This window comes from Dunckerocampus dactyliophorus, chromosome 4 (assembly GCF_027744805.1).
Source record: "Dunckerocampus dactyliophorus isolate RoL2022-P2 chromosome 4, RoL_Ddac_1.1, whole genome shotgun sequence".
NCBI lineage: Eukaryota > Metazoa > Chordata > Actinopteri > Syngnathiformes > Syngnathidae > Dunckerocampus > Dunckerocampus dactyliophorus.
Window position 1 is genome coordinate 11506855 of NC_072822.1, and position 18006 is coordinate 11524860.

At 39.7% G+C, this 18006-nt stretch overlaps 2 protein-coding genes across 4 annotated transcripts in view; both read right to left on the bottom strand.

The window, feature by feature from the left end:
• The window catches only part of LOC129180181 (phosphatidylethanolamine-binding protein 4), a 70711-nt gene extending 67881 nt beyond the window's left edge, over positions 1-2830 (bottom strand). The window contains exons 1-3 of one of the 2 annotated variants that reach the window (XM_054774365.1): positions 2748-2830; positions 2120-2223; positions 1286-1412 (exon numbers count right to left, since the gene is read on the bottom strand). In XM_054774365.1, coding sequence (XP_054630340.1) covers positions 1286-1412; positions 2120-2223; positions 2748-2789 — 273 coding nt within the window. In that variant the 5' untranslated portion in view covers positions 2790-2830. Of the gene's footprint in view, positions 1-1285; positions 1413-2119; positions 2224-2373; positions 2418-2747 lie in introns of those variants that run through there. The other variant, XM_054774366.1, reaches the window with a different exon arrangement.
• A 66-nt stretch (positions 2831-2896) lies between these two features.
• LOC129180180 (rho-related BTB domain-containing protein 2-like) lies at positions 2897-16893 on the bottom strand. 2 transcript variants are annotated; one of them, XM_054774362.1, is made up of 11 exons: positions 16517-16893; positions 14972-15173; positions 14802-14905; positions 14534-14719; positions 11242-12182; positions 10527-10645; positions 10015-10165; positions 9829-9917; positions 9645-9750; positions 6806-7039; positions 2897-6709 (listed from the first exon to the last, which is right to left on the bottom strand). In XM_054774362.1, the coding sequence occupies exons 1-10, from the start codon at positions 16576-16578 to the stop codon at positions 6834-6836; spliced, it is 2166 nt and encodes a 721-aa protein (XP_054630337.1). In that variant the 5' UTR covers positions 16579-16893; the 3' UTR covers positions 2897-6709; positions 6806-6833. The 2 variants fall into 2 exon arrangements, with proteins under 2 accessions (XP_054630337.1, XP_054630339.1); XM_054774364.1 differs by adding an exon at positions 16318-16422 and having other exon boundaries at positions 2897-7039; positions 16517-16892.
• Between the last annotated feature and the right edge of the window lie 1113 nt (positions 16894-18006).

Genomic DNA, 18006 nt, shown 5'->3' on the forward strand with positions numbered 1-18006 from the left:
TTGCTCGAGTGTCAGGAAAACGGGAGAATTACATTTTAAAAACAAGGAAAATAAAGTTTGTATTGATTGAATCCTACATGTAATCTGTTTTACTGTCTGCCACAAGATTCTGGCCAGAACAGTGAATCAGGCCAGACAGCCTTAGAGGAAATACCACCATACATCAAATGGAGGTTTGGGCAATATATAATGTTCAAACAAGACTGCTTGGCTGTTGAATTCATAGAGTAGCTCCTAAAGCAAGTTAGCTTTTCATTACATTTTTGTGTTCGCTTACAGTAATGTGAGCCTATTGTCAACTTCAGTATAGTGCTTTAAACTCTCTCAATAGGCTCATCACCTGAAATAAGCATTTTAACAGCAGCCATAGCAAGAATGGTCTATTTATGTGGTGTAAAATATTTCATCATCAGCTGATATACTTTACTATCAACTTAACAAAAGTCAATATTTTCCAGTAATTTTAACACCCCAAACAAAAAGCTACAATAATTGAAGCATGTCAGATACCAAATAATAATACATCTAGTCACCTTTTCATCTTGTTCTACATTTTATGAACTATGCTGCATATCTCTTTGTATTTATTTGAAAAAAAAATTAACACCTTGATAATTGTATTGGACTAAAACTGGTCTAATGACTACATATGGATGCAACTATCTACTCAAAAGTATTCAAATAACGCAGACCTAAATCACCGATTCTCCATGTGACAAACTTCAAATGACGAAAAGCCATCACAGTCCATTGAGCCAACTTTGATGGAAGCGCTACCACCACATACTGGTGTAATACAGTACTACAGTCAATCAGTAAAATTGGATTACAGGAGGTAATTTTGTGGCAGCTAGTGATACATGAGTGCACTCTGCTGTCAAAAAGATGAGTGTACACATTTTACATTCCTAAAACAATGCATGTTAATTGGAGACTCTAAATTGGCCATGAATAAGAATGGTTGTCTATATATGCTCTGTGATTGACTCGTGACCAGCCCAGTCTGTACCCTGGTTTTCACCCAAAGTCCGCTGGGATAGGCTCCAATTTACCAATGACCCTAATGAGGGTATAGAAAAACGATAGATGGAAAGTATTGTTTACAAGGCAAAAAAACCCACCCAAAAAACAGGTTTGTTCAAGTTTTTAAACTAACTAGACTCAAGTTTGCCCTTGCATGCTCTTATATTGACAATTTACACATTGTTTACTCTTTGGCACTATACTGTAATGTAAATTTTCCCTCTAAGACATTTGTTCTTCATAAGTTCCACATATCTCTTACCTTATCGGCTGAAGCCAATTTAACAAGTGGAGCTCCCCAAACCGTGCTGATCTTCTTTCTTATATCCTTTGGAACAATCAGGCACCTGTCTATGTCCAGCTTTGGGTAGATTACCTCCAGACCACCACTTTAATAAAGAGAAGTGCCACACTTAGATATCTTTCATACCATAATGATGCGACTAGAAGACTGAATATAAGACGACCCTCTCTTTTTCAAGGGACATTTTCGTAAAAGCAAAAATTTATATTTTTTCATGTTTAAGACCTTTGTGTGATAACTCATCCACACTTGTAGTTCGGTACTCTCAGTACTACTACACGTAAGACGACATGTCTTTTTGAGTCTTTTTTAGGCAAATAAATAATGGTCAAATACAGTATATGATCCATATGATACATAAACACACCTGAGCCACAAAATTAGCTACACTGGAACAGTTAAAAGGACTTTGCAGCAGGTTCCTCCAGCTGCCTAGCAGAAAACCAACATTCAAACGTACTGCAGGTATTATGTCCCGCCTCTTCCTGCTTTGCTTATGTAAGACACCAGGCACACCACGTTCACTACTTATGTTTGTTGCCATAGCAATTTGGCCAAGGTTAGCTACTAACGTTAACTGTCATTGAATGTATAGCTTACTGTAACAACATTAGTGTAAATGGTTTTGACACTGTTAGAGAGGTATTAGTTTAAACGTATTAAAATGGTTGTCGTTTGCAGTAGTAGAACCACCAAGCAATAAGTGTTTTCTAAACAAGAGTTTATCACGTTATGTCCTACTCTTTTCCACATTTGCAGGCAACCTGTGACTTTTCACTTTCTACTCCTTACAAGCAAAAAGAAGAATCCTCGGAGCCCAGGGTGTCTGCTGGGGCCTCCACCTGGTGAGACCCCCACATATAGCCACATATGACCAGCATGAGGGGCAGCATGACCTGAAAAAGGCAGTAGTCTGTTAATCACACGCATGCAATCACGACAATACTGTTCACCTTTTCAACACCATTAGGCTAACTAGTCGTTAAATGTATGAAAGCGATTATCTTTATTTTAGTGGGTTACAGTGCGTTAAACTACTAAGCTACCTTGTGTATCATCTGATGTCACTTGCTTGCCATTGCTAGCTTGTGTCAAGTTAATGTGCGTACATCGGTTTCAGACAAACAGTAACAGGAAATATCTTGGACACAAACAGTATTTCGCGACTATATTTTTTTACACTAACTAAACTACGCGTCACATTCATACTTACATAGTAATAATACGACAATATTTGCCTTGGGGGGTCATTTTATTGAGCCTAAACACGTACTTTAGCTTGTTGACAATGGTAATATAACGGAAGTTATAATCTATCCTTATCTTCATACCTTTACTCTAGTACATTTTACGTGTATTTCACTTTACAAACTTAAAATTCGCCCCAACTTTCATTACAGCGAGACATTATCCGTCATACCATCGCGTTGCAGCTGCTTCTTCTTGTGCCAGACGTCACCATGCTGGTTGGCAAACTTTCCAAGCAGGCTTCGAATGGCGCCACTCCGGAGCTTTAAATAAAACCCGATACCACGTGACCAAGGCTACAATTTATGCTCCTTAAGTCTTTTTATTTAGTAAATTATTTACACATTTTCAAGAACACATGCTACAGAATTCCATGAAACAATACAAATAGCTTTTGAAAAACAAAACCACCTGATGACTCAGGAAAATGTCACAGAGGCTTTGAACACTGAAAAAACATTCATGTTCTTTTATTTATTCATTTTTTCAGTTGAATTTTCAGAATTTTGGAACAAGGCCTCTTAAATCTATGCAGTAGTGATTGTGCAGCATATACATATTTATATTCCTGGTGCTGCTAAAGCTCCCTTTGGTTTGTGCTTCTCTGCAGCGGTAATACAGTATTATTAGCACCCAAATACATGAACAGGGCCCTAGTAGGATCTTCATTGTGATGTATTTGCTGATCTTTTTTTTCTTTACCTGATATTATCTACAAATCTTTAGGAGTATTAGGGTCACACTGAAAACAAAAAAAAGGCATATTTTGTAAAAATAAGAATCCCATGAGAACACAAACTCTAAAAAAAAAAAGAATTTACAAGAAAAAAATCGTAATCTTATAACAATGAATTCATACTTTTTTTGAGAAAAAAAGCATTGTTAGAAAGAAGTTGCATTTTTTCGAGAAGTCGTACTCTTATGAAAATAAAGTGTATTTTTTAAACAAGATAAATAAGTTGTATTTTACAGAAAAGTTCTATTTAGTTGTATAAAATTGTATGTTTAGATTAAAAAAAAATACTCATAATCGTACAACAATAAAATTTCACTTTTTCATAATATGACAAGAAAAAAAGTAATTTTTTCCCAGAAAATTCATAATCTTATGAGTATTTTTTTTTAAAAGTTGCATTTTCTCGACAAAAGGTCCTAATCTTAAAACAATAAAGTAAAGAAAAGCCGAGATGTTATGAGAAAAAATGTTGTCATTTGATGACAATAAAGCTGACTAGTGACTGTCAACATTGCTAATGCTGACATGTATTTATGACTGCAAAATTTCAACTTTATTTTTTTTGTTTTTCTTCAGTGTAGCCCTAATACACCTTTGTAATATCTAATGATGTTAATATACCATTTTATGTCATTTGACTAGAACCTGGCGCTACAAAGCAGTGCAAATTTGTAGTGTCAAAGTCAGAAATTTCACAATGCATAGTAGAAAAAACAGCTTGTTAAACTATGCAGTCGCTCACTTTGCTTGCTCTTGTTATTTACAATTTTGACTCTGACCAGTCAAATTTCCCATGGTGACACCTTTGAATAATTTTGCCTTAAAACGGATAAACACATTAGAGATCCCTGCATTCATTAGATGGCTAATGCTGCAAATTGATGATCTTATTTAACGTAATCCATTTGCTGTGTTTTCAGCAAAAAAAAAAAATACCGAAACCATTATGTTCAAACTACAGCACTCAGTCTGTGCACCAATTCCTTTACATCCACATGATGAAATATGAACACTGATACCCACATTGACGCTACATTACATTCAATACCATACACGATACTGTACATTAAGGCGCGGGGTGTCATTGATGCAAAAACATCAGCAGAAGATTCTCTAAAAGCAATGCACTGAGGTATGAAATGCATGTTTATGAATCACACCACAGGAAAACAAAACATATCCTTCTGCTGATTTGTAGAGTCACATTTGCACTTTACATGCTTCATGTATCTCAAAATTTTGTGAATGTGCTGCTTAAAACAAAAGCATTTTTTGTTGTTTGTTATAATTTTGATTGGAGATACATGCTTTTGTTTGTAGAGCATCAATGTGTCAAGTGGAATGAGGTTCTGGAATTTGTGTCGATTTAGTAGCACCACCACTTATCAATAGTTTATACTTGAAATGATGGCAAATAGCATTAATCTATTTCTCATTAAGGGGCTCAATTAGGTCCCAAGTTAATACAAGAAGGACTTCTGTTTTAAAAAGTAATTTCAATCATAACACCATCTGATGCTCTTTAAAACTCAAAATATTAATAAAATTGTACTTCTCGAACAAATGTTGGGACTCATACATCATTCCTAAAAATGTGTTTTATGGATGTTTCATACATTTCTATCATGTAATCTTTTTATAAATGTGTTGCAATCTAATTCTAATTTAAACAACAATACTGTTAGTATACTGTAGAGTAGTAATAGTAGTGTAACTGGAGGCCAATAAAAATGAATCATTGAGTTATTTTCCGCAAAGTACCTGCACGTAAACCTACAGTCTGAGCAGTCAGGTCTATATTCCGACATGTCATAGTGTGCTGTTCTGCTGCTCACTGCCTGCAGTGCACAATACAGTATAAGACAACTGCACAACAAGGCAGTTCATCTGACATTCTGTACAATTTACAGTGTTCCCTTATTCCTTTAAACATCACGTTTACAAACAATAACAATGCTGAAGCCCCCCCCCCCCAACCACACACACACACACACACACACACTCAACATACATACGGTCAACATAAGTGCAAGTGCAAGATGTGACAAATTACTTGGTAGCCTTTTTTATATAGCTTCCTAAATTCTGTTTATATTTGCTGGAGCTTTTGACAACACCATACTGCATTTAATGTTCTTGTGTCAAGGTTAAAACGTGTGTAAAGAATATTAAGCCAGCTATGTCGGGCACCCTCAGCAAAATCACTACTGACAAATCAGGATGGGCATTTGACGATATTTCCTTGATTGGCTATGGGGAAAAATAACAATGAATGTGATAATTTTTTCGTAGTCTTAGATGTTTTACTTAAATCGGAGGTGTTCAGAGTACACCCTGGGGGCCATTTGCGGCACGCAGCTTGTTTTTTATTGGCCCGTGGCACATTATAAAACACAATTGAACAAGAAAACAACAGCAAAAAGGCATATTAAAATGAGTAAAGGTTGACTAATAATACTACTAATAATAAGCTGTATCACCTATAAAGCTATAAAACCAAGATGAGATACAGGTTGTTTTCTCTATATAACTTTTTAGCATATTTATGTTGAATTGGTTTTAGCATGTTTACAAAATTAAAAAATATCAAACTTTTTCAGTATGCGGTACTCGAAAAAGATTGGACACCTCTGACTTTGATGGAAAGCGTGTTTTTCCACAGATATCTTTACTTCAAGAATAATCTTTATTAATTAAAGAACTATGCAGGTTAATTCTCCTTTTCAGATTGCAAACTAGCAAGCAGCACCTCTGCTGTTTGGAGCCGAATAGTGCACTCCATTTGAAATCAATTGCTTCAAAATGCAAAAATAAAAACATAACAAGGCATTCATTACTATGCCCATCTCGAGTGATTATAGTGATTTTGTCTGCTCTCATTTTGATATCATTTTACAGAGAACACCAATAATTTCCATCATTTGGGTCCGCCTGTGTCTCAGGACATGTAAACTAAAGCCCTTTTGTGATCGTGGATGACAAGATCATTCTAGTAAATACTGACTCACTTTTAGCTTTGCAATGTGAACGAAACATTCAACATAAACACAAAAGTAACACTTGCCAATAGGGTCATACTTCTGGTAAGTGTGGTTATCAAGTGACTCATGTCAGGTGGTCCTATTGATGTTGATGACAGACTGTACTCTGTTAGTGAGCGTGTAGATTGTACAAAGACTTAAGGGCAAAGTGCTATATCTCTGAGACTCAAGTCAACTGTGTTGAATTGCTGGTTGTTGCAGCTGATAAGCAGCACTTGGTTATCAGTTCAGGCTAGATGATGATGATTATGATCACAAATGTGAAGTATCAATAGGAAGTGTTCCACTGTGCCATTACCCAGCAGGGTTTACTGTATGTCACTGACAGTTGAGTCCTGTACACCCCTAAAAAAACACCTTCAAATGAGACAAACAAAGCAGATTAGGAGAACCTGCATAGCTGAACAATCGGCAGCACAGTTGTACAGTATGTCCTCACATCCACATACTCACAAAGCTCCTCCATTCTCACGGCCTTTGCTCAGATGACAGCAGATGAACCAGAAGACGACGAGTTTGAGTTAGGGGATGACGGAAGGTTCCAGAAGAGCCACTTGCGTTTACACTGGCGCCTCTGGTACAGATAGTCCTCCTTGTCACGCTCTTTTCGTGCTCTTTGGAAGTGATCGTCCTCCTTCAGGTACCATACCGGTGGCCAGCGGTGTTTCTCAAAATAGTCTTGGTTCTCTGCATTGGAAATAATGGAATAAATACTCCAGGATTTGATTCAACCGAATGGAACAAGGTTGGTGTGACGGCACCTCTACGTCTTTTTTTTTTAACCTTTTATGTAAGCATAGCATTGAATCAATAAAATACATTTTACTAAATGTAAAACCTGTGAAAGACTTGTTTAGCTTGTTGTTCCTATTTAGATGTGTTGTAATGTTACAACAATATTTCAATGGTGACAGTCATTTTAACAGTTTCCTGAATACTCTGACTAGCAGCAGCACAGAGACACATTTCGGTCATCAAAAATGCAGAGGAGTGATTCTTCTACCCACAGACATGGATTGCTTATATAACAGAAACTAGCTCTAGTACAAGAGCATATATATACACTGGTGTGAAAAAGTGTTCGCCCCATGTTTGTCATACTTAAATGTTTCAGATAATCAAACTAATTTAGTCAATGACTACACAACTGAACACAAAATGCAGTTTTTAAATGAAACTTTTTATTGGCCCTTGTGAAAAAGTGACGACTCATCTAAGAGGTCACAAAAGACACCACAACAACATCCAAAGAACTGCAGGCCTCACTTGCCTCAGTCAAGGTCAGCGTTCATGACTCCACCATAAGAAATACACTGGGCAAAAACGGCCTGAATGGCAGAGTTCCAAGACAAAAACCACAGCTGAACAAAAAGAACATTAAGGCTCGTCTCAATTTTGCCAGAAAATACCGTAAAGTACCGTGTATAAACCGCACTTTTTTCCACTGGTAAGAAGCAAAAAATCGGGGTGCGATTTATACACGATGACAGGTCTGTGACCAGACGCAGAAATTGACGAGAAGTCCATTTTAGAATAGCCGTCTGTGGGTCAGACAGTTGCTTTGACTTTAGCGCCCTCTGCTGTACAGTTGCTGAAAATGCTTGTGTATGCAACTAACTTATCTGACGGCTGTCTGTATTTTCACACAGTGAAACGATCTCTATATACACTGAAGCTAACCTAAGCTTCCATTAAAACATTGCAGTTGTAAAATACAATACAACGTTAGAGTTTATTCAAATTCACACTGAAGCAATGCAATAACATAATAGAGAAAAAGAGAAGCAGTGAAAGATAAGATATCAAAACATCTCTGAAAATTGCAAATTTCTTTATTTTGATTTATTATTATTATTATCACTATTATTAATCTGTGCTTAGCCATAATATTAAAGATCTAGATGCCGAAGTTCAGGTTTCTTCTTTATTCTTCTTTTTGAAATTGCTTAGTACCTTTACGCATGTTGATTTGAGATGAAAAAGTTGGCAAGCATTTATGAACTAAAAAATTTTTTTTCCCCGCCATGAGCCTGAAAATGGGGGTGCGGTTAATACACAGGTGCGGTTTATACACCGTGCTTTACGGTACCTTGATAATCCCCAAGACCTTTGGGAAAATACTCTGTCGTCTGACGAGACATAAGTCGAACTTTTTGGAAGGTGTGTGTCCCATTACATCTGCCGTAAAAGTAACGGCGCATTTCAGAAAAAGAACATCTTACCAACAGTAAAATATGGTGGTGGTAGTGTGATGGATGATGGCTGTTTTGTTGCTTCAGGACATGGAAGACTTGCTGTGATAAATGGAACCATGAAATTCTATGTATCAAAAAAATCCTGAAGGAGAATGTCCGACCATCTGTTCGTGACCTCAAGCTGTAACGAACGAATGATCCAAAACAGATCAGCAAGTCCACCTTTGAATAGCTGAAGAAAACAAAATGAAGACTTTGGAGTGGCCTAGCAAAATCCTGACCTGAATCCTATTGAGATGCTGTGGCATGACCTTAAAAATCCGATTCATGCTGGAAAACCCTCCAATGTGGCTGAAGTACAACAATTCTGCAAAGATGAGTGGGCCAAAATTCCTTCACAGCGCTGTGAGAGACTCATTGCAAGTTATTGCAAACACTTGATTGCAGTTGTTGCTGCTAAGGGTGGCCCAACCAGTTATTAGGTTTAGGGGGCAATCGCTTTTTCACACAGGGCCATGTAGGTTTGGATTTTTTTTCTCCCTTAATAATAAAAAGTTTCATTTAAAACTGCATTTTGTGTTCAGTTGTGTTGTCACTGACTAATATTTAAATTAGTTTGATGATATGAAACATTTCAGGAAATCAGGAAGGATAGGAACTGACCTGTGCCACCTACATGAAAGTTCGCTCTGTGAACCACTACACCACCAATTAACCTTAAGACGTTTATTGATGCTAATATCCTGGAACCTATCAGTCAAAGCAGTGTTGTCAAGATTTATCTTCCATTCCATTAATATTATTATTATTATTATTATTGTTATGTATGTAATATACATTTGGGTCAACTTTTAAAATCAATAACGTGAATGAACCATAGTGTGAATGAATGGATCGTGTGCTTTGGCCATTGACCTGCAGAGAACTTGTAAACCAATACTGACTTAGCAGTCATAACATTATTTACACCTGCATAATCTAATGAGATCCAATGCAGCTAAATTCAAATTCTCATTGTGGTTGTACATTGTATTGCTTTTCTGTGGCATTCGGAGAGGAATATGTTTGGTGGTTTATACCCATCAGCACTAGGTTACCTGTTGATTTAGCCTTCATGTCTCTGGGGAACTTGCGGCAAACACTGTTGTAGTTGGTGCAGATGTGGTGAAGGCACCAGCCAGTTAGTTGCTGGGCACCGTGAAACTATCAGGAAATAAACACAACACTTATTGTCCTACTTCCTGCAGTAAGACACTACAAATGCTCGGGGCGAGTCAGTACCTGGGCCATGTCCAGATAGACCAGCACATCTCCATCAATGTCAGCCCCCATCATGGCAGCTTCTGTAAGTACTGTTACTGTGTAGAGCTCTGAAAGAAATGTTTTAAAAAAAACACAGGAACAATGTGCAATAAAACAATGGCCATTTATATAACTAGTACGGCAATGAGTAAACAAATGTACTACCTGTGAGTGCAACCAAGTGGGGGAGACAAAGACGATTGGCAAGAACAATAAGCTCCATTGCATCCAGGTCAGATCGAGAACAGAAGCGCCCCGTATAGAGATACTCAAGCACAGCCCTCATACAGCTGCGAGTGGTGTTAGGGAACAGCACCTTGGACACGCAACAGTGATTTCACACACTTTTTCAACCTCACATTCTGAACCACACACATAAATCCATCCTTTTTCTAACAGCTGAACCACAGAAGCTGGAGTAATTCTATTACAACACATTTGCAATCCTCTAATTAAATTACACTTTGTACACAGACCACACAGTTGAGTGCTGTTCTACTTCTTAGGCATTGAAATTTGCTCCAGTGGTGTGTGCTATTCCATTAGGCAGTAATTACATTCAAATCATGCTTTCTCTGAGTCACAGTTAACATCATAGACGAATGAATGATGCTATTTTTTAATAAATAAACACATGAGCCATAAAGGGCCTTTTTTATAGCACATTTCTCACTCACCTCTTTGGTGCAACTCTCAACAAAGGGTCCACCAAACATAGCTGCCATCCAGTCACAACTTGAGATGAGTAGAGGCTTGTGGGCCATGATCGTTCCATCATCTAACTTAAAAACTACATCTGCAGGGCAAAGGTGAGACAGTGGTTCAAACAGCAGACATAACACTATTAACTAGCATTGTCACCTGTAGGGCAGCTGTGTGTTTGGTATCACCGCCCCTCACATGACTGTACATGACTGTGTGTGTATTCATCAGTGCGACAATTCTTACACCGATTATGATTCTAAAAGTGCATGTCTTTCAAATCCCTGATACAAATTATGATGGCAAATGTACTTAAATTTACTGAAATATCATTGAAATGATAGCGATTGAAGACCGGAGTGACCACGGGTATGTAACAACTATTATTGTTCCTAAGTTACAAGCTGTGTAGTAATGAGTAGTAATTTGATGCTATTCCCCTTTAATTCAAAGGTTACTTGTTACAGGAGAACAACTGTAAATAGTTGAAGTGTGAAATAAACCTCAAGAAAATCTACTGGAGTCGAGTGATAAAGCGTCATCTATGATATTCTCAGCCTTTTCAAGTGCAGGCTGGCACTGTGAAATTTGACCTTTACCTTAAAGCTCACAATTCCAAAGGACCAATATGATGAATATGAAGTGTGTGATGTGTCTCACTTGTGCTGAGGCAAGAACATTTGTATCTACCAGAAAAGGTTCCTTTGGCCAAGCACTCCTTGACTCTATTTGTACGGCGTACATGGAAGGCTTTGGTGATTTCTTGGTTCATGAAGGCTTCATTGTTGAGTATGTTCGCCACCATCATGCGCAGGTCAAAGACCTCCAACAGCTCAGCAATATGGGCAATGTGCATTAGTTCCTTCTCATTCTCATCCAGCTGTCCTGTGTACAGGTAGCGAAGCACTGCTCGGAAAGGTCCCAGCTGCATAGACTGGTCCATGTGCACTACAGTCATGGGCCTGGGACTGTACGTGATTGGATCGTCCACAAGCTCCTCCTGGATGCTGACAAAAGCTCGACTCCACGAGGAAAGCAAGCGTCCACGCCTTCCTCCTTGTGAGTCTTTCAAAGTTCCGTCACTGGTGCAGGCTCTCAGGTTGGCCCTGTCCCCTTCGTCGTTGCTCTCACACACGTCGAAACTAGCAGCACGCATCAGCAGCTCTCGGCCCGAAAGAGGACCACGAGGAGGTCTTTCAGTCTCCTCATTTTGTGTGTCCATAATAAAGAGGTCATAGAACTTTGAAGAGGCTGTTGATAAGTATATTTTGTGTGCAAAGATCTTCTGTCGTTCCTGCAGCACGAGAATGACATCAGCACAGTGTGGGTCCTCCAGTAGACCAACTGGGTGCTCCTCTGTCGTCGTCGGGGGAGGCGGCACAGTGATTATGGGCGGCGGGGGTTTTGGCGGCAGGAAGGGCGCCTGAAGTAGAGGCCGCTGTACATTTCTGAGGTGAGATTTCCAAAACTGCAGGTGGCGGCGTGAGATAAGCGCAGCTCGGATAGCATTATCAAAGACGTCCTTGACTCCGAATTGAGCGACAACACTGGTTTCGTAATACGGCACTCCCAACTCTTTGGCCACCTCCCTGCCTCTCTCTGGGGGAAGTATCTCATTGGATTTAATGGGTCTGAAAAGACAAAATACAGAAATTAGTCAGAACCCCTACACGAATAGTGACACCGTATTGCAGGGCTATTCAACTGGCGGAATGACATTACACCAGCCTACAGCCTTCAGTTCAAAACTCGAGTCTAAGTAATAACATTTTTTGCAGCAAATTCCCAAAAACACCAGAGCAGTGTTCATATAGAGCAGGGGTGTCAAACTTGTGCCATGGAGGGGCGAGACACTGCAGGTTTTCTTTCCAGCCAGTCACTAAAGCATGTGATTTTAATGATCAACACCTTCAGTTTGAGGGAAGGAACCTGCAGCGTCTCGGCCCCACCAGGGCACGAGTTTGACACATGTCATATAGAGGATCTTTGACGGGCATACTGTAAAGCCGTCTTGTTATATAGTGGATCTTTGATTAGCTCTTTTGCTGTAGGTGTGTGTCTGTCCTGTTGTACTGTGGATATTTGACTAGCGTAAACATAAATCCTGCAGTTTTAACTTCTCCATTACTTTATTCATTACTTCAGGACTCTGTTTGCCATTTGGTGAGGTAAAAATGTTAAAAGTATGACAGAGCCTTGCATTGACATTACTATACATCAGTGGTGTACAGTCAGGGTCAGCAAAGCCTTCTCTGCTGGCCTGAACACAATCAGAAGCATCAACTTCAATTAACAACTTAAATTCTAGTGTTCCGTAGTGTGTTATCATCAGCTATCACCAAAAAAACCCCACCAACGCCCCATATACATATAATGTGACGTGCATATTAACCAAGCTACAGCAACATTATTATTAACATTGTTACTACGTTACTGGCGTACTGACACCTTGCCAGCTTCACCCAACACTCGCCTCCAGAGCATCATAGCTCAGTGCCTCAGGCCACTACCAAAACGTAACGCTACATATTGGAGCTGCTGCTGCTACTGCTGTTGTGTTTTTATTTTTGAGTTTGGAAAAGTTAATACTAGGTGTAGTTGTTAGTTTCTATGTTGCTATGTTAAATCAGTGCGCCCAGGAAGGAAGTTCCAGTAATGCTTAAAAGGACAAAAGTACGGTAAAATACTGTATTACATGTTATCATGAATATACCTGTTACTACATGGTTACAGTATGTATATAAAACCAAAACACCTCCATCCATTTTGTATGCCACTTATCCTCACTAGCGTTGCGAATATGCTGGAGCCTATCCCAGCTGACTTCGTGCGAGAGGCGGGGTACACCCTGGACTGGTCACCAGCCAATGGCAGGGCACATATAGACAAACAACCATTCACACTCACATTCATACCTATGGACAATTTAGAGTTGCCAATTAAACTGACATGCATGTTTTTGGAAAACCCACGCACGCACATGGAGAACATGTTAACTCCACACAGAAATGCCCACGCGGAGATTCGAACACCATGAAACCTTGTTTTTTGGAGGTTTTTGGAGGTGTATTAATAGTGTTTTTTGTCGGCGGCATAGGTGTGTCCCATCACATGCAGTAATGGGCTGTCTCTTTTTATCTGTTTTTATATCTTTAGCACAGAAAAGAGAAAGACATACGGTATACTGTATGTTTATGTCTCACATAAGGATTATAGGTGATAAGCAAAATTCCAAAAAAAGTGCTGTTTACCTTTAACCAGTCAGGCTTCAGATTTCGGTTTGGAGTCGTCTGAACCATTTAATCACAAAGTCGTTCCTTATAAAATAGTTACATTTGGCTGAGCTCAAAATTTACAAGCACTGCCGATCACTGAAGTTACTAATGCTCGAAGTTACTAGCATCACTTGCTTTATTAATATTAATACTCTTACTCTTACTGTATGTATAGTGTTTTGTCAGCAGCTGAATTGCTCAGTGGTTAGCAATAGCGGCGCTTGGCACAGGGGACTGGGCTTTGAATCCCAGTCAGGGTGAATGGCAATATAGGGCTATATATTATTATTATATATTTTTTTAACAATACTGGCCGAGAAAAATTCTGTTCCCACAAAAGCCACAGCCGTAGGAACAAAATAAAAGTAACAGTGAAGGGAGAAGTCAGTCCTTAGCGTTCTCTCAGAACATGTCATCTGAAAGACCTGCCGTATTGCAATATGATTTTTATTTTATTGTTTGCTAAATATTCCAGTAATACATGATATGTGTTACCATATATAGATCTTGCCCATTGCCACCTCTCTATATACTGTACGTATATACCATGTAGAGATGACACCAGAGCAATCTGATTGGACGCTTCAAAAGAATTTCAAGGTAATGTTATGGCATCATTGTTTTTAAGGTCCATCATCTTTGATGTTTTCTTTTAAATCCAAAGACGAAACTTGATCCCTCTGCATTCGCATTTCAGTGCCTCGTACCTGGCTAAAGGCCTCCGTGCCCTGTTCACTGCCTCCAGGTCTGCGTAGCGTAGGTCCAGCTGACATCCCACCAGGATGACAGGCGCACGGGGGCAGAAGTGTTTAATCTCAGGGTACCACATAGTCTTCACGTGGTATAGCGAGTTAGGGTTGGCAATTGAAAAGCACAGTACCACCACATCAGACCTAAATAGATGGCAATGCATCATTAACAACAGAGTGCCTTGGGTAAATAGCTAATGGATGGAGATGGCGGTAATGTTCTCACCTGCCGTATGCAAAACGTCTGTCCTTGTGGTGGTCTCCAAAGGTATCCCAGAGACGAAGGGAAACGCTGACATCATCCACCACGTCTCTGGAGCGTTCCAAAACCTTGGAGAAGTTATGTGTGGATGTTGAAATTAATAGGTCTAAATCTGGAGAGATTTATATTCTTACCTCCTGGCATACTCTGTACTGGTCGATGGCCCAGACTGTGGGCACATGTGTTGCCAGCAGCTGGTACTGTGTGAGTGTGGCGTTGCAGGCTCTGGCGCAGATAAGGCGTGTCTTTCCAACGGCATTGTCTCCCACCACCACGCACTTGATGGTTTCAACGTTTGGCCTCTCATAGTCCATATCAGAATCTGTCAAATGCGACCTGTCGGTACACAAAGAAAGAAGTGTGTTGCGTGCATTGTAGCAGACAGGATGGGAACGTGGATCAATGTGGATAGTAGACAATGTGACTCCTCATTTGCACACACTGCAGAGTGAGGAGTGAATGGTCTTATGACGTCATGATGCCCATTCACAAGTACTCTGTCCTTGAGGCTGATGTCACAGCATATTTAAAGGGACAGGCACACAAAATAGGCCAGTCAAACCCAGACTTATATCTAGTATTGTTAAAAGTGTTTCAATTCAAAGCAAGTCATGCACAATCTACTGAGATACACAATGTGTCAAAATCGTTGCCTTTAACAAGTGAACAATGCTCTGTTTTGTCTGACAGTGACAAATCCTTGAAAAGGTTGACATTTTACAGGTGTCCCTGCAATGCAGGTGTGGTGAGTGAATGAATGACACCAAGAACATAAATAAGCCATCAAATGGGTGTAGTTAGTACAGTATATAAATTGATTATTCTGCATTCGGAAAATGGTGGCTGACGAGTCAGGTAGTCAGGGTTGGTTACCTAGGTAACTCCTCCGCCCCCCCCCCATCAGATCTCACTCATCTTGGTATTCAAGCTGCATTATTCTTTTAAGCAGCACTGAAAATTGTAGTAGTGCTTCAGTAGATGTTTGCAAGAATAACAAGGTCTGCAAAATCTTTTCAAAGGGATGAGGGGTTGGGCTAGTCACTGTCAATGGTGCTATTTTTGTCTGAATTTGAGTTGCTTTTCTCGCTCCTGAGACGTAAACAAGTATTCTTCTATTCCACTGCCCATTGTAAACACAAAACATTTCCACTATTTACTAGTAGATGGTGCCATAAGTTACTCTTGTTGATGCACCCCCACATGCATTTTCAGCCATTCATAAAAAGATCATTCATTGACTGCGCAATCTGCAGCCACATTGACTAGAAATGTCATTCCATCAAAAGCAGCTCTCATTTTGCATGCACTGGGCCTGTGTGACTCAATACAAACACGCCGCTTCCTCGTTGTGTGCATACAAATGCCTTTTTAATAGACTGTGCATATACACCTTTAATTCAATAATATTTAAATAGTTGGAAGCGTCGACGCTCATACAAAAAGCTCCACGTCGAAGATGATCAAATATTGCATTTCCTACCAGAAGGACCGCACAGTCCCTCCACCAGCGAGGCTGTCTAGTCATGAGGCTGTGCTGCATTACGCGTTATGTAACACTCCGTCACTGACTCTTGGCTGTGTTTATCTGCAAGTAACCATCGCAAAACAAATAAATGAGCGTTAAGGGATAAAAATAACAAACATGCAGCACAAGCCCCTAATAGGAAGTGTCTCCTTACCGTAACGCAAGGAAGTGGCGCATGGGATTAGCGGAGGGACGAGACACAAAGCACGACTCCATCGGATGCGGCTTTGCACCTGCTGGCTACAACGCGTATTTAACCTCATCTTCAAGGCAAAGCGGGCGAGGACTCTAAAATTTTGTGGGGGGCGGGAGGGGTAGGGAGGAAAAGGGGACGCCTAATTCAAGCGGATAATAATTCCTATGGTCCTCAGTCACGCCTGTCGGTGCCATGCAGAGCTGCAGCAGTGACCGTCATGTGGATGCATCCACCTCCACGCACTCGACACTCAGGCCTCAGCGGCTAATAATAGGCAGCACAGATAGAGAGAGAGGGAGGAGGTGAAAAAAACCTTCATTACAAAACACTGATCCACTTTAAAGTGGCATAAATCTAACTCCACGGCTCCTCGGTGGCTTAGCAAGAGAAGAGCGACATGCTCTTTAATCTGTCTCTGCAAAGACTGCTTTGTAGATCACATGGTCCTCATGTTGTCACTCACTCATGCATTTGCGTCATACGAGGTTAACAATGACAGCATGACCACTCTCATGTGTGCATATGTACACGATCACATCCAATACAAGACTAATGCCCTGTTAAATGTTTATAATATTTTGATTCTCTTATGTAACTAAATTAGGCAACCAAAATAGAACACATATCTCTGGGTATGTTGCAAAAACAATTCAGGCAACAAATGCAAACATATTGTTACATTAAACTCTTAAGCCAGGGGTGTGTAAAAATAAAATTTAACCTGACAAAAGAGGATTAGGACCACACTGACAAATAAAAGGTTATCTAAAAAAGTAGAAATGTTGAGTTTTACATTATTATCCCTGAGCAAAAAGTAGAAAAGTTCAATTTATTAAGTATACTTCAGTATAATTATAGCAAGTACACTATAGTACCATGTACTTTTAGCGTACAAAAAAGTATACTAATTTAATACTTTTTCGGACTCAATTGGAACATTTAAGTTTCTAAAAGTATACTTTTCAAGTTAAAGGAACTTTGAATGCTTCAGGATACCAAAACATGTTGGACAATTCCATGCTCCCAACCTTGTGGGAACAGTTTAGAGGGGGCCCCTTCCTCTTCCAACATGACTGTACACCAGTGCGCAAAGCAAGGCCCATAAAGACATGGATGACAGAGTCTAGTGTGGATGAACTTGACTGGCCTGCACAGAGTCCTGACCTGAACCCGATAGAACACCTTTGGGATGAATTCGAGCGGAGACTGAACCAGGCCTTCTCGCCCAACATCAGTGTGTGACCTCACCAATGCGCTTTTGAAAGAATGGTCAAAAATTCCTATAAACACACTCTTCAACCTTGTGGACAGCCTTCCCAGAAGAGTTGAAGCTGTAATAGCTGCAAAAGGTGGGCCGACATCATATTGAACCCTATGGGTTAGGAATTTGGATGGCACTTAAGATTATATGTGAGTCAAGGCAGGTGAGCAAATAATTGGTAATATAG

Coding starts and splice junctions, on each gene's coding strand:
- LOC129180180 (XM_054774362.1), bottom strand. CDS start 16,578: ATGGAGTCGTGCTTTGTGTCTCGTCCCTCCGCTAATCCCATGCGCCAC. Junction 15,174..16,516: donor CGCCACTTCCTTGCGTTACG/GTAAGGAGACAC, acceptor GTGTACCGACAG/GTCGCATTTGACAGATTCTG. Junction 10,646..11,241: donor GGCCAAAGGAACCTTTTCTG/GTAGATACAAAT, acceptor TTTGCCCTGCAG/ATGTAGTTTTTAAGTTAGAT.